General features: G+C 52.8%; 2 protein-coding genes across 7 annotated transcripts in view; one reads left to right on the plus strand and one right to left on the minus strand.

Moving 5' to 3' along the window:
* The window catches only part of Adipor2 (adiponectin receptor 2), a 58,219-nt gene extending 54,875 nt beyond the window's left edge, over positions 1 to 3,344 (plus strand). For 4 of the 5 annotated variants that reach the window (XM_037204204.1, XM_028880501.2, XM_028880502.2 and 1 more), the window contains one exon: positions 653 to 973. In XM_037204204.1, coding sequence (XP_037060099.1) covers positions 653 to 781 — 129 coding nt within the window. In that variant the 3' untranslated portion in view covers positions 782 to 973. Of the gene's footprint in view, positions 1 to 652 lie in introns of all 5 variants that reach the window. The other variant, XM_037204205.1, reaches the window with a different exon arrangement.
* Positions 3,345 to 5,092: 1,748 nt separating this feature from the next.
* Cacna2d4 (calcium voltage-gated channel auxiliary subunit alpha2delta 4) overlaps positions 5,093 to 13,506 on the minus strand; it is a 108,716-nt gene continuing 100,302 nt past the window's right edge. For both annotated transcript variants that reach the window (XM_028880504.2, XM_028880503.2), the window contains 9 exons: positions 12,463 to 12,533; positions 11,983 to 12,058; positions 11,499 to 11,551; positions 10,983 to 11,035; positions 10,680 to 10,700; positions 8,919 to 9,036; positions 7,599 to 7,711; positions 7,238 to 7,320; positions 5,093 to 6,522 (listed from right to left, as the gene is read on the minus strand). In XM_028880504.2, coding sequence (XP_028736337.1) covers positions 6,418 to 6,522; positions 7,238 to 7,320; positions 7,599 to 7,711; positions 8,919 to 9,036; positions 10,680 to 10,700; positions 10,983 to 11,035; positions 11,499 to 11,551; positions 11,983 to 12,058; positions 12,463 to 12,533 — 693 coding nt within the window. In that variant the 3' untranslated portion in view covers positions 5,093 to 6,417. The remainder of the gene's footprint in view (positions 6,523 to 7,237; positions 7,321 to 7,598; positions 7,712 to 8,918; positions 9,037 to 10,679; positions 10,701 to 10,982; positions 11,036 to 11,498; positions 11,552 to 11,982; positions 12,059 to 12,462; positions 12,534 to 13,506) is intronic.

Raw genomic sequence — 13,506 nt, forward strand, 5'->3', positions numbered from 1 at the left:
GGCTGTACGCTGAGCTGGCCGCTTATGTCCTTAAAGTAGATGAAGATGGCCCTGAACTCCGTCTGCAGAGCTTCAGGTCAGCTAGTTTACCCTTCATTTCTTCTCAGTTACACTTCTGTTTCGGTTTGTTTGGTTTTTTGTTTTTTTGAGACAGGGTTCCTAGCTGTCCTGAAACTTGCTCTGTAGACCAGGCTGGCCTCAAACTTACAGAGATCCACCTGCCTCTGCCTCCAAGTGCTGTGATTCAAGGAATGTGCCACTATGACCTGGCTCAGTTGTACTTCTAATTCCAGTGTCTTGATAAATAGCACTGTGCCTTTTCATTTTGAGACCATGAAAGAATGTTGTCATTTCTCAAGTGTCTGTCAGTAAACCATACCCTGCTGCTGGTTGTCAGGGGTCCTGGGGAATTTGGTGGTCTAACTACAAGGTCTGTATGGAGTTTGCTCCTAAGTTCACTGTGTTAATGGGTGTACTGTATTTCTCTGGGTGAGCTGGCTTTGGACTCAATAGAATGTGAGGTGTTTCTGGACCCACCTTGAATCTGAAGTCTATCGTATGCATTCCCGCTGTCCGTGCAAGCTGGGAAGCAGTGTTCTTCCCGGTGGCTGCTGGTTGGTAACGATGGGCTTTCTACCCTTTCTCCCTCCAGTTTCACTCCCATCAGCTGTTCCACATCTTCGTGGTTGCTGGTGCCTTCGTTCACTTCCACGGCGTCTCTAACCTGCAGGAATTCCGGTTCATGATTGGCGGGGGCTGCACTGAAGAGGATGCACTGTGAAACTGCAGAAGCCAGGGACTGTGACCCTGAACCCAGGCCTGCAGCTCCCACAGGCCTGCTTACTGGCTGTCGGTGCCAGTGCCAGAGAAGCCCCAAAACTTGGACAGCTTCATGGGCCTCGTGATGGCCCAAGGGCTCTATGGGGTACAAGACTAAGAAGAGAAAAACAAAAATAAATCATACCTCAAAGGATGGAGTGCATCAATTTGGAGAAAAGGAGAAACGGCTCATCCCCTGACTTCCTTTTGGGATCTACCGATGGAGGGCAACTCTGCAAGACCCTTGCCTGGCAGACCGGCTTCTGATGTGATCGTATTTATTTGTAGAGGATGGGCACGTTTAGTGGGTGGTTCTCTCTTCTCCCTCTCTCCTTAAAGCAGTAATACATGAGTACCGTGCGCCAACTGATTGTGCCACTGGAGCTCCTTAAACCGTATCAAAACCAACTTAGGTGAACATTTGTAGCCAACAAAGGGCAGGAGTGTGAGGTTAGGCACTCTTTTGGGAGAACAAAGAAATTAATGTAAATAAGATTTCTAATTTACTGTTTAAATAAGAATTTATATAAACATTTAAAACATAGGGGCAGGGGAGGGAGGGAGACTTTTTTTAAAAGAATGAAACATGCAAGTACCACACACTGTTTCAATTTTGCACAAAGGGATGGAAGGAGGATGAGGTGGTAGCCCCAGAATGCACGATGTCTTGGTGCACCAAGGTGCCTTCCATAGGCCGATAACACTTGGACCCTGCTGGGGCAGAGGGTCCAGCCCCAGCCCAGGGACTTCCCGGCCACTCAAGACCGAGCGCTGTGGGCATCAGAGGAGGAGGGAAGTGACAGGAAGTGGCATGTGCTTTCTCAGTGGGGGCGGCAGAGGTGGTCCAATGGCTCCAGAGAAGGCGTCATTTGAGAGTGGGGCCACCTCGTCCTCCCGTCATTAGTAAAGAGATATGCAGGGGAGGAGGACCTCTGGGAGAGGGGAGCAAGCATCAGCATGGGGCCTGTCTGGTTCTTATCTGAGTAGAGGTGTGGCCATTCTCCAGACCCTCTCTGTGGAGTCCTGAGCCATTCTGCAAACTTTGCTCTATTGAGAATCACTGCCCTAACTATCCTCCTTCCTCCTGGAAATAAAAAACAACACTCACCCCCGCCCCAACCAAACGGCATCATAGCTCCTGGCATAGAGAGCCAGCCACTACTAGTGAGATTCCAATGAAATCAAATAGGCAGTTGTGGAGAGCCATCCCTACTAGGAATGATGGTGTTTTTCTCTGGTGCACTGTCTTGGTAAGCGTGGTGTGGCAGAATAGGCTCTTCTCTCCTTGGACAGAAAGTCAGCAGTATCTACTGTGGAGTTGTTAGCACTCACTGAATGCCATTTGCAAGGAGTGTGGTACAGAGTTTAAAAGGAAGTGGTATGTTATTGCCAGGTAGTCTGATAGACGTAAGCCCACAATTTTGAATTGCTGCCAGGAGTTACAAATAATTTCTCTGTCCCAGGGCCACCATGCTATGGGTTTTAGAGACTGGGGATGAGCTGGGTCTGATCTTGGCTCCTCAGTGAAGAAACCAAGCACTTGAGTCTCCAAGACTTCAGGCAGGCATCACATCCTGGGGCTGGTGGGTATCACAGTGTAACATGGGGCCTCGGGATCTCAAAAGGGATTCTTGGGAATGTGTTCAGGCACTCCTATTTATTCAGTAGTGTTTTCTTGGTCGTCGTCGTTGTCCTTGCTTTACTCCAGCTGGGGATCCAGGAAAGAGCCCATTGTGAAACCTGGAAGGACTTAGGAGTGTTTGGCTGTGGATAAGGTCACTGCCCTAGGTAGACCAAACAGAAGACTCTGGGTGAACAGCTTTGTGTCAGGCAGAGTTAAGAACAGTGTTAATTCCTCAAGCAGTTTAGCAGGACAATGTCCATCTGGAAGGAAGCTCACCTAGGTTTGTGGTAGCAACAGCACATATCAGAAGCCAGACTTCCTCTCTGGTCCTTTTCTTTGGGATAGAGTATGAGATGCTCTCCCATGACCCTACAGAATAGAGGTCTTTGGGTCTAGTCATCCCTCTTCCCAAAGCAGGGAGAATCTGGTTCACCATAGCACAAACTCTTAGGGAAAAGAATCAACACCGCCAGTGTGTAGTCCAGTAACTTCCCTTCTGGGTGTGTGTGTGTGGGCACGTGTGTGCCCGCGTATGTCTGCGCAGCTCACTACAACAGCCTCTATGTGCACTTGACCTGGTGCCCCCGGGAGCTCGTCAGGTTGGCACCTGAATGCCTTACCTTCAGCAGTCTGAGGCTGGCTTGCTCTGCGCACGTGTTTCATTTTCTTCTTGGCCCTAGGCCAGTTAGGAACCTGTACACCTTCATTCTTTCGTCAGTAAATAGTGGCCTTTTTCAGTATTTCCCCTTTCTAAGTTGCTGAAGTCACAAAGCACACTTGGGGATCATAGAAGGTTGGGGTTCCAGAAAGGCATCTATGTGACCGGTTCCATTCACCATAAGAATTCCCTACTTGCTGTCTTCTCAATTTCTCTAATAAAAAGAGCCAAATGGAAGATGAACTTTGTTGTGTTTTTATTGCTCCCCCCCCACCTTTTCCTTTTAAAAACCTTACCTCACTTTAGTGATATCCTTAACACCCTAATTTAGACAGGAAGTTTAAGGAATTTGTAGAAACTTCTTGCCCTCAGGAGGTTGATGCAGGAGGATCATAAGTTCAAGACCAGCCTGGCCTGCACAGACCCTGTCTTTAGGAAAAGATGAGCTTTCTCTACACCTGGTGCAAGTGACCGTAGGTGTCTAAGAGCTGAAGGAACCTGACCGCCCGCACGTTGCTCCTGGGCTTTGTTGGGGCTGCTTGCACGCCCTAGAGCTCTAGATGGTGTTGTTGCCGTAGCCAGGAACAACACTGGCTCGGATGCTCTGCTTTAGCTGCACTTTCTTCCCTCACAAACAGCACAAGCTATCTGGTTCTTCCCCACCCCCAGTCTACGTACTCAGTGGCTCAACCCCTCAGAAACCATTGAGGAGGACTTGGGCTGCAGCTTCCTGTCCTGGCATTCTTCTGTCTGTCCTTTGGCTACACTAGCCTCGGATTAGAGAGGCAGGTACATGCCCTCCTTAGTCTGTCATTTGCCGTGGGACATGATTTGGTTCCTTCCCTGGTCCCATGTGCTCTCACCTGTCAAAAATAAGAGTCTATCCTTTGCAGCTTTCCTGATGTATGGTCCACTGTAAAAAGTATTTCCGAAATTGCCATCGATCTTGGCCTGGTTTCTGCCAAGCCCTTGCTCTAACTTCTTTTGTTGTATTTGAGCCCCTCTTACCCTCTCTACTTTTCTGACCTTAAGATATCTCCACTCCCATGTTCTCCTGAACCAAAACTTCATTTAGCATAACAAAATGGTGTTGAAGCCTTTTATTTGAGGTGGTTCTATTAAAACATGCAAGATCAGTAGCTAGCACGTTTCCAGTACTTCTGGCAGTGTCAAAGGCAACACAGATAAAGATGCCAGAATGCCATACCCCATTAAGTGGCAGGGGCACCAACTTCCTTCTCCAGAAGTCAAGGGCCCAGATCTTTAGCCAAAGCTAGGCTACCACCTGCCAGCGTCTTGATGGAGTTCTGGTGTCGTCTGTTCTGCATCGTAGGGACAGAGCGGTGGTTTATGGGAAGTCAACTGCTTCCAATGATGCTCTAAAACTCAGCAGTGCCAGGCACAGGAGCTCCACGTTCATGACCAGGAGCTGCCGGGCATTCTACACTTAGCAATATAATCCTGTGGCCAAAATAGTTAATAAGTCGGTTCAAATGCTCTGGTTTGGTGAGGAAGATGAGCACCCCCAAGAGCCCATGGCGTGCTCGTCATTGAGATCCAGTGCTGCTGAGTAGTTACATCACTAATGATAAAGCAAGGAAGTCGGGTACTGTGGCAGGACTTGGGAAAGACCTAGCCCGCCATGCCTGACAACGCTGTCTTGGTGGCACAAAGAGGAAGGAAGGAAGCTCAGCCGTGACAGTTTGATACCTCACCTGGGCTGGGCAGCCCCTCTGATCTTTCCTGTCTTCTAAGCTATGAAGCACGGTGCTAGGGAGAGTGGTTAGTGTCTCTCGTGCTGACTGCGTGTTGGATAGCTCTAGGTACATCGCCTATGATGTGATCTAAAGCCAAGCTTTAGTGTTCTCTTTTATTACTATTATTATTTTTAATAATACTTTTAATACTACTATTATTTTTTTTGTTTGTTTTCATGACAGGGTTTCCCTGCGTAGCTCTGGGTGTCCTGGAACTCACTCTGTAAACCAGGCTGGCGTCAGACAAAGAGATTCACCTGCCTCTGTCTCTTGAGTGCTAAAGGTGTTCACCACTGTGCCAGGCTTAGTTTCCTCATTTAAAAGACAGGTAATTCATGGGGCTTGAGAGCCTTAGCTAGTGAAGTGTGAGGACCCTTCAAACAATGGGGTATGCTGGTAATCCCAGCACTGGGATCCCTAGGGCTTCTGGCCAGCTAGTGTGGCTGAATTGGAGGGCCCCAGGCTTAGTGAGAGACCCTGTCTTAAAAAATAAGGCGGGGAGTGGGTGAGGAAGACGGCCAGCACCGTCCTCTGGCCTCTGCATCCATGCACAAACAGGTCCACAAACATGCACGATTGCACACCTCAGACATGCCAACAACAACAAAAAAAAAAGGGCAGGTACATTGTAGACCTACTTCAGGGCATTGTGGCAAGGATTCTGTGTGTTGTTCCAACCTCAAGGGCTTCCCCAAGTCAGCCAAGTAGTTACTTTTGTAGAGTGTGAGCCACAGAAAGCCCACCATGGGTCTTGGAGACCTCACCTGTACCCTACCATAGTGAGGTCCATGAGGACCTTGGCCTGGCATCTTCTCAGCATCTCCTCTGGACCACACTACTGTCCAGTGCAGCGGCTGCAGGGCTCAGCCTAGTAGCTTTTCTTTTTCTTTTTTCCCTTTTGAGATTATAATTTCAACATTTCTCCCTTCCCTTTCCTCCCTCCAGATGCTCCCATATACATACTCCTCCCCGCTCTCCTTCAGATTATTAGTATAAAAAGGATGAAGTTCTTCAGTGGTAGCATTCTGATGATAGGTCACAGAATTTAATGCTTATTCTGTGCCTATTACTTCCTTTCCACTTCTTCCCTGGTTCCTGGTCCCTCTCTGAGTCTTTCCGTCTCTCCCTCCACCTGTCCTCCCTTGCACTATCTGGGATGGATAAGAGTGCCTTCCCAAGGACTCCCGTGTTTGTGGTGAGTGTGCTCTTGCCACAGCCTCTGCATGGGCCACACTGCTCACTCATCCTGGCCCCCAGAGCTCAGATCTGCAGTAGACCCCAGCCAGGGAAACACCCAGCCCTTTGGTTGGTAACTTCTCCCCTTCCTCCAGCTGAGCTCTTGTTGGGAGTCCTGAAGCAGAGGCAGGAGTAGAAGACGGGGTGGCTGGTATTCGGCACCCTGGAGAGCTTTGGGGATCCTTCCAACAGAGGGAGATTGGTAGCTCAGGACCGGAAGCCAGGAGACTTCGCTGCTGTGAGCTGGGCCCTCCTCATCAGTTGGCGACTTTTTAGAATGTCTCTGTAAGGGTCCCCTTCTGTGAAAGTCAGACTGGATGGGGTCACCACAGGAGCTGTGGTGGAAGCAGCCAGACCCACAGCGGTAGCAGGAGCAGAGGCAGAGAAGCTCCAGTGTCTGAAGCGCCGCCACAGTCCTGGGCGTTCTCCTGTGAAGCCAGAGAGGTCAGGGGCATTAGGAGTGGGCTGGTCCTCCCAACCCAAGGGCCGCATGCACAGTGGGGGTCGACACAGACAAACCTGGGAGACGGGGAAGTTCCAAGTAAGCTCAACCTTTCTTTGAGCTTTTAGGGGTGGTAGAGACTCTGCACTTAGTCCCGGGGGCCCTGCTCCTCATAATGGTGTGGAGTAGCCCTCACCTCCAGGGGCATCTCTAGGGGAGGTAGTTTGTGGCAGCCACACCCAGCTGAGACTGGGTAGTAAGGCCCCCCAGCTCAGATGGCAATAAACACCACTAGCTATTGTCACTAGCCTCGTAACTAACGGGGAGTTGTGCTGAGGTGGCGGAAGTGAGCACCGCAAGGGAAAGTTAGTGGGCCCCAGGCCCTGGGAAGCACAGCTTTCCCTGAGTCCTCGGTTCCATTCTCTTCCCTTCCTTCCTCTCGGCTTTGTCCCCCCCCCCCCCCCCCCCCCCCACACAAGCTGACCTGGAACTCCCTTGCTTACTTCTGCCCCCTAGCGCTGAGATGACAGGCTTGGCGAATTTAATTTCTTAGACCACGTAAATGTGAATGCCAGGGTCTCCCAGTATGATGGACACATGCAGTGATGTCACCAACACCCAGAAATGTTCATATCCCAGGAAGTCCCACACAGGACAAAACTGGGGAGTGAAGACCAGACCCCTCTGTCCACAGCACACACCTCTGGATGGAAGGCATGGCAGGATCCTGGTCGCCGCCGGGGCTTCTGGGAGCGCATCCTGTTACATTTGACAGAGGCATTATGTGCAGAGCTCACTGTCAAGGTCACACAACTCCCCAAAGTTCTAGAGATCCTGGGGGTCAAGATCTGGGAGGTCAGTGGCCCTGCAAGCAGGTTCAGGATGGGCAGCCCCCCCCCCCCCGTGTGTGTGTGTGTGTGTGTGTGTGCAGAGGGGCTGACCCTTAAGTCATACTGTGAGGAAGGGAATGGGGTGGGCGACAGGCTGGACTCTGTGCCCCAAATCTGAGTTCCTCCATGGTCTCTCAGCCAGCCCCTCCCCCTTGGAGGATGCGAAGGATATATTTGACTTCTGTGGCCTCCTGGAGGATGGGAGAGTAGGTGCTGCAGTCACAGGTACGGTCTGTCACTAGGAGGAGCAAGTTGCTGCTGGGAATCTTTTGCATCACGAATGTCCTGCAGGAGAGAGGGTGGTGGACTCTGAGTAGGAGGGGTGCAGCCCCAGGAGAAGGTCTCGTGGGGGGGGGACCTTCCAGGACACCAGGAAAGACACGTAGCCACAGGCAGACTAAGGCCAATAGCCCGGTACTTTTACACATGGCATCCCTCCTTTCCCCATAGCCTGGAGAAGGTGAAGGAGCTGTCATTAATATGCAGGGGGCCATTCCCAGCAGGGATAGTATCTCCGCTTGAGAGCTGGAGAACCTGCAGTTCTGGGCTTGGCCACAAGGTGGCACAGTGCTCCTATACACCGCTTGGGGTGGGGGTGGGGAGTAGGGAACGGCCTTTAAGCGTTGGCCAGCAGTGCTGGCTTGCCACCAAGCATTTCCTATGGGGTGGGTGATGTTGCACGCACACACAGGTATATACCACACCTATAAACCCACAGATGTGATCATCACAGCATTGTGTGAACTTGGTCTAGTTCCCGTTCTGCACACCTGAGGCTAAGGTTATACTGGAGGTAGAAAGGACCAGAGCTGGATTTAAAGAGTCAAGCTTGTCTGCTGGGAAGCCCTTACTCTCTGCCATCCCCTTGACGTTTCCTTCAAGCCTTGAGGTAAGCACATCGATAGCGCCAGTCTCAGGAAGGCTGGTCTGTGTGCACATAAGATGTCACACGTGATAAAGAGAGGGCAACCTAAATCTGTCTGACGCCAGAACCTGACACTACAAAATAGTTGGCTTGGGGTGGCGATGCCCCAGGGAATATAGGGCCAAGCCCCCTCCAGTCCTGTACATTTGCTGAGGACACCCCAGACCTGTGCGTAGCTCCTGCTTTGTACAGGACAGAACTTCCTGCTTCTTTCCCAGCCGGTGGCGGAAGTGTGCAAGGCCCAGGCATTAGTTTGCCCTGATTGGTCTGGCCTGAGCAGAGAAGAGGCAAGCAAGGGGTTCCTAAGGGAGGCCCCATGGCTTTGGACTTACAGAGACTTACAGAGGAACTGGATCCCTTGTCCGTGTGACCCCTAAAGCAGACCACCAAATTGTTTCTGCTCTCTCTCCTGCCTCAGCCTGGGTTTTCCCTGTACTGAAGAGTGGGGACATGAGGAAGGTGGCCTTTCTCTGAGGTGTCAATCCTTTCCTGCTGTGGACCTTCCTGTGGGTGCCAGGGGCGAGAAGCTGCGCCCTGGCTAGGCTTGGTGACTGCATGGGGACTTACTTCCGGCAGGCCTCACACTCGATGATCCCATTGGCCTCCTGGATGGCTGTCTGGTGCACAAACACTGGGTATTCTGTGTCACAGGGGTGCAGCAGGTCCTGCTTCTTGTGCTTGTGGGCTGCAGGTGACAGAATGTGGGTGAGGAGGGGGCTATCACACATCACACAGGTCTGAGGAAGCCCATCTGCAAGGGCAACATCTTTTAGTTTGCTACAAGGGCCGGGGATACCGTGACTAGCACTCAGCCAAAGCTCAGTGGAGTCTGCGGGCCTTGTTGAGCTGCTGGGTGGCCCTTGCCGGGGCCCCTGAGATCTCTCTGCAGAGTACCCGCTGTTCCAAAGCACATGTTGCCCCTTCCGCCCAGTAGCAAAGGAGGTAGGGAAGGCAGCTGTGGCCTGGAAACGCCTGGAAATGGAGGTGCAGGCATGGCTTTGCTTTTGCAAGGTCACACAAGGAGTGAAGAGAATCACAGGTCTCCTCAATGCCTGGGACCCAGAAGCTTCCCTAATAGACCGTGAATCTAAGAGGGGAGGCAGGCTGCGGGGGCTGGAAAAGCGCCCACAGCCCAGCTAGCTTCCATTCCTGTTCCTGCTGCTGGGTGCCCCTACTCCTGGTCCGGGGCGCCCGAGGACAGACGCCTCACAACCGGCGTCTCCTCCTAGGGATTCAGGCTTAGAGCTGAGCTATCTTCCTGTCACTGGAGCCACTGGTGAGAGGTCGTCCTAGTGCTGGTACCTGTCAAGAGTCCCCAGGGGTAGGACCAGATGGCTTCTCTGAGGTCACTAGCGAGTCTCCTGGCTGCCCTACAGAAGTGAGGGACAGAGCGTGCAGGTGGCAGGGACGTCTTTGCCTGCCTCCTGAGCCTGGGGTAAGTCTGAGCAGACTGCCACACACGGCTTCTGTCACTGATCCAGCCGGCCCTGTGAGAATGGCTGGGGACGATTTCCCACCACAGCCTGGAATCACCAAGGGGCCTAACCAAAGGAACTTCAGACCCAAGGACTTGCCCTGGTCAGCAGCAGCAGCCGAGGAGGCAGAGGGGAAGGAGGGACATTGTTTATATAAGGAAGCCAAACAAGAAGGCAGTGGGAGCCTTCTGGCCACTGGATGTCCAGAACCCGGAGAGAACTGAGCAGGGTAGGTGGGCTGAAGTCAGGCGTCGTTACGGCCCGGGAAGCCCCACATCTTCAGATCTAAGTGCCTTTGTGTCTCTTGGCTCATAAAGACCAGGCGTCCCCCCTTTCCAGGTCGGCAGCAAGCATCACCAGCAGCTGGGACAAAGCTTTTCCTTTGCTTTGTGTCAGGGCTGCTTCAATATGTCATTGTCTTTGGGGACTCTGTCCTTAGGCACAATTTCATGGGAGGAGTTTCATCCTAGAGGACACTCCCTCAAACCTGGAGCCTTGCTGAGGCTGGCAGATACCTGGGCACAGGCGCCACTGCTTCCTTCTCGAGGGTGACCTGGTGGCATCCTACATGATGGGCCATACCTCCCTTTAATCATTGGAACCTCTCAAGAGAAGATGGATGTTCTCTAAGGCAGGGCTGTACTTGTGTGGCCTGAGTTCTGTGTTTATTGCTCCCCAGAAATGGTGCTTTAAAGTAGATGACGGATTTGGAGGACCCTCCCCCCCAATCAAGGAGTGTTCTAGGAAAAAGGAACTTAGCCTGCCTATGCTCACTCCCAAGATAGACTTAAAGGGAAGCCCTTTACCGCTCCCCAGTACGCTGGGATGGGCTCTCTCAGCCAGAACTACTTACAGTGATGAAAGACAGCTTTGGCTGCCCAGGGCATGTGCCCACCACAGGGTTGGACATGGCACAGGGAAGGCACAGCATCACACGAGGGCAAGATGTCATAGGGCAGTGATGATGTCACATGGAGCGAAGGTGTTCAGAGGTGATGTGATGTCACACACAGAGGTGAGGGAGCCAGGAGTGAGGGGAAGGTGGTGAGATGAGATTATGAACATGAACATGGCTTCGACACCCACCGCACTGTCACCCCCGCCCCCTGGCAAAAGCTTTCCAAAACGCTGCCCACAGCTGCCTCCTAGAACTTACCCTCTGACACTTTGTCATACCAAGATCCCCAGGCACTCCACTGAAGCAGGAACCTGCAGGATACAGAACACAGTCCTGGGGGCTGGCATGTGTAGTTCTCAGGGGGTACCACTGTCTCTAGCTGCCACCTGTGGGAAGCTGTCTTTCTGCTTGAGGACATGAGTGGAGGAGGATGGAGTTGCATGCCTCCCTCCTCCCTTGGCTAGGGAGCCAGGCTATCTGGTGCACCATAGGCAGCCGCTCTTAAGGATATCCTCATACTCCAGTCCCTATATGCAGGGAACCCTCTCCTGCCTGTCACCTCTAATCGTGACCCAGTCCTCCCCCAAAGGGAATTCTCTTCACCTGGGCCCCCTAACCCAAGACTCATGCCCCACCTATCGGGAGCCCTCTCTTTTGGTCCTGGCCTCATGATTCACTTCCCCGGAGCAGGGAGCCCTCCTCTCCTGACCTCTGACCATGGGTTATTCCCACCCCCACCCCATGGGGGTGGTTCTTCATTTAACCCCTACTCACAGCAGGAATTCATGCAGTAGCCACCGGACCACCATCAGGGAGGCAGAGAGAGGCTGGAGGAAGAGCGGAGTTATTTCAGGGAAACACCAGGTGATGTCCCTGCACAGGCACCCTCCAGACCCGACCTGCCTGTCCCTCAGAAGGAGCCCCAGAGCAGAGGGACCTCAAGGCCTTCTGTAGTTCAGACTCCCCGCAGGTAGGATTTGACAAACCCGTCAGGACTCTGGTCATTTCCCATCTCTGGTGGACCAGGGCTGGGGACCCCTGAAGATCTTAATGTCAGCCTGGGAGTGAGGTGTGCACCCCCAAGGATAAGGCAGCCCCACAGCTCGGGGGGGGGGGGGTGAACATCAGAGCAGAGTCCTGAATAGCCTGAGCCGGAAGGTCTAAGGCAGATGGGAATGGGATCGGGTGACATCCCGAAGGACTGGGCGGAGGATGTGCCCCAGGAGAGGGAAGAAGGAAGGCCTGGGGTGACACTCACACTGATCAGGGCCTGGGCTGCACTGTGGTGATGGTCCGGGGGCTTGCACATGGCCTGGTAGTCATACATGGTCACACTGGAATGCAGAAGAATCGAGCTGTGTCGAAGCCAAGACCACTCTGTGCCCTGGCCTGCAGGCCTGGGTGGCAGGGTTTGTGCTGCCTGGGGTCCATGTGGGCGCCCAAGCTAGAACAGTGAGCCGGAGCAGAAGCCAGCTCATGCCGGAAGGGCACTCCCGTGCTTGGACGGCTTCAAGCACACAAACCACACGCACACTTGCTGTTTTGGCCTGTGCTTTCCTGTGACCCCCGAGCCGAGGCTGGAGAGTTTCTTTGAGGGATAGTCACACAACCTCACACCCATCCCGAGACTGGCTTCCGTCTCTGGCTTCAGAAAGGCATCTTGGGGGCCTGTCCGGGAGCATCTGAGGTCAGACCCCGAGGGCTATCTGAGGACCAGGGAGGGGCGCCTTTCACTTACCGGCTGAACACCCCCATGCTGAGAAGCTGCGTCATGAGAGCACCATCCACTTCCCCCAGAAGTCTTCCCATCTGTGAGAGGGAGCCAGAGCTACCACCAGGCGGTCCCTGAAGTTGCCCTTCCATGGACCCATCTTTTCTTCCCCTGCAGCCCCACCCCCAACTGCCCATTGCAATGCTTTCTAGATCATGCTGTCATCTGCTGCCGGCTGTGAAATCAGCCCAGAGGGTGCTCAAAAAGAGGTACAAGGTTTTTTGGAACAACACACGTGAGTCAGGACCTCCAAGAGAATGAGTCTGTGGCCCCCTTTGTTGCACATGCTTTTTGTTGGGTGTGGTGTGGTGGTGATGGTGGAGGTGGGTGCTGATGTTGGTGGTATGTTGGTGTGTGTGTGTGTGTGTGTGTATGTATGGGTGTGTGGGCGTGGTGGTGATGGTGGGGTAGTAGTGATTATTAGGATTACGCAATGGGAATGTATCTTTGGCAGGCTCCAGCCAAGGTGTGCTACTAAGAGATCACTCCACGCAACAGATCTAATGCAAGAGGTTTATTGAGGGAGAGGGGGGAGTGAAAGGCCGTCTTGGAGTGGGGACATGAGAGAGAAATAGAGAGAGAGAGAGGCCAGGAGACAGAGAAAATAAGAGAGAATGGAGGAGAAAATGGAGGAGAGAGAGAGAGAGAGAGAGAGAGAGAGAGAGAGAGAGAGAGAGAGAGAGAGCTGTGATGTCCAGAGGGTCCTTTAGAAGGGGGCATGTGTCGCTGTGAGTTGCTACAGTGGAAATGTGCCACACCTGGCGGCAGCAGGTGAGGTGTAAGCTGCTGCCATTGAGCAGAGCACCTAATTTACAACAGCCATGATAGGGATGGCGGTGGTGTTACTGGCGACGTGGTGTGCGGTAGTGGTGATGATAATAATGGTGGCAGCGGTGAGGTGATGGTGGTTGTGGTAATGGTGGTGGTAGTGTATGATGTCACAGGTTGTTCTCGGCAAGTTCTGCCATGGGCTTTGCCTATACTGGCCTCTTCATCGCCCTCCATGTCCTC

Source organism: Peromyscus leucopus, chromosome 3, assembly GCF_004664715.2.
Source record: "Peromyscus leucopus breed LL Stock chromosome 3, UCI_PerLeu_2.1, whole genome shotgun sequence".
In the NCBI taxonomy this organism is placed as follows: Eukaryota; Metazoa; Chordata; class Mammalia; order Rodentia; family Cricetidae; genus Peromyscus; species Peromyscus leucopus.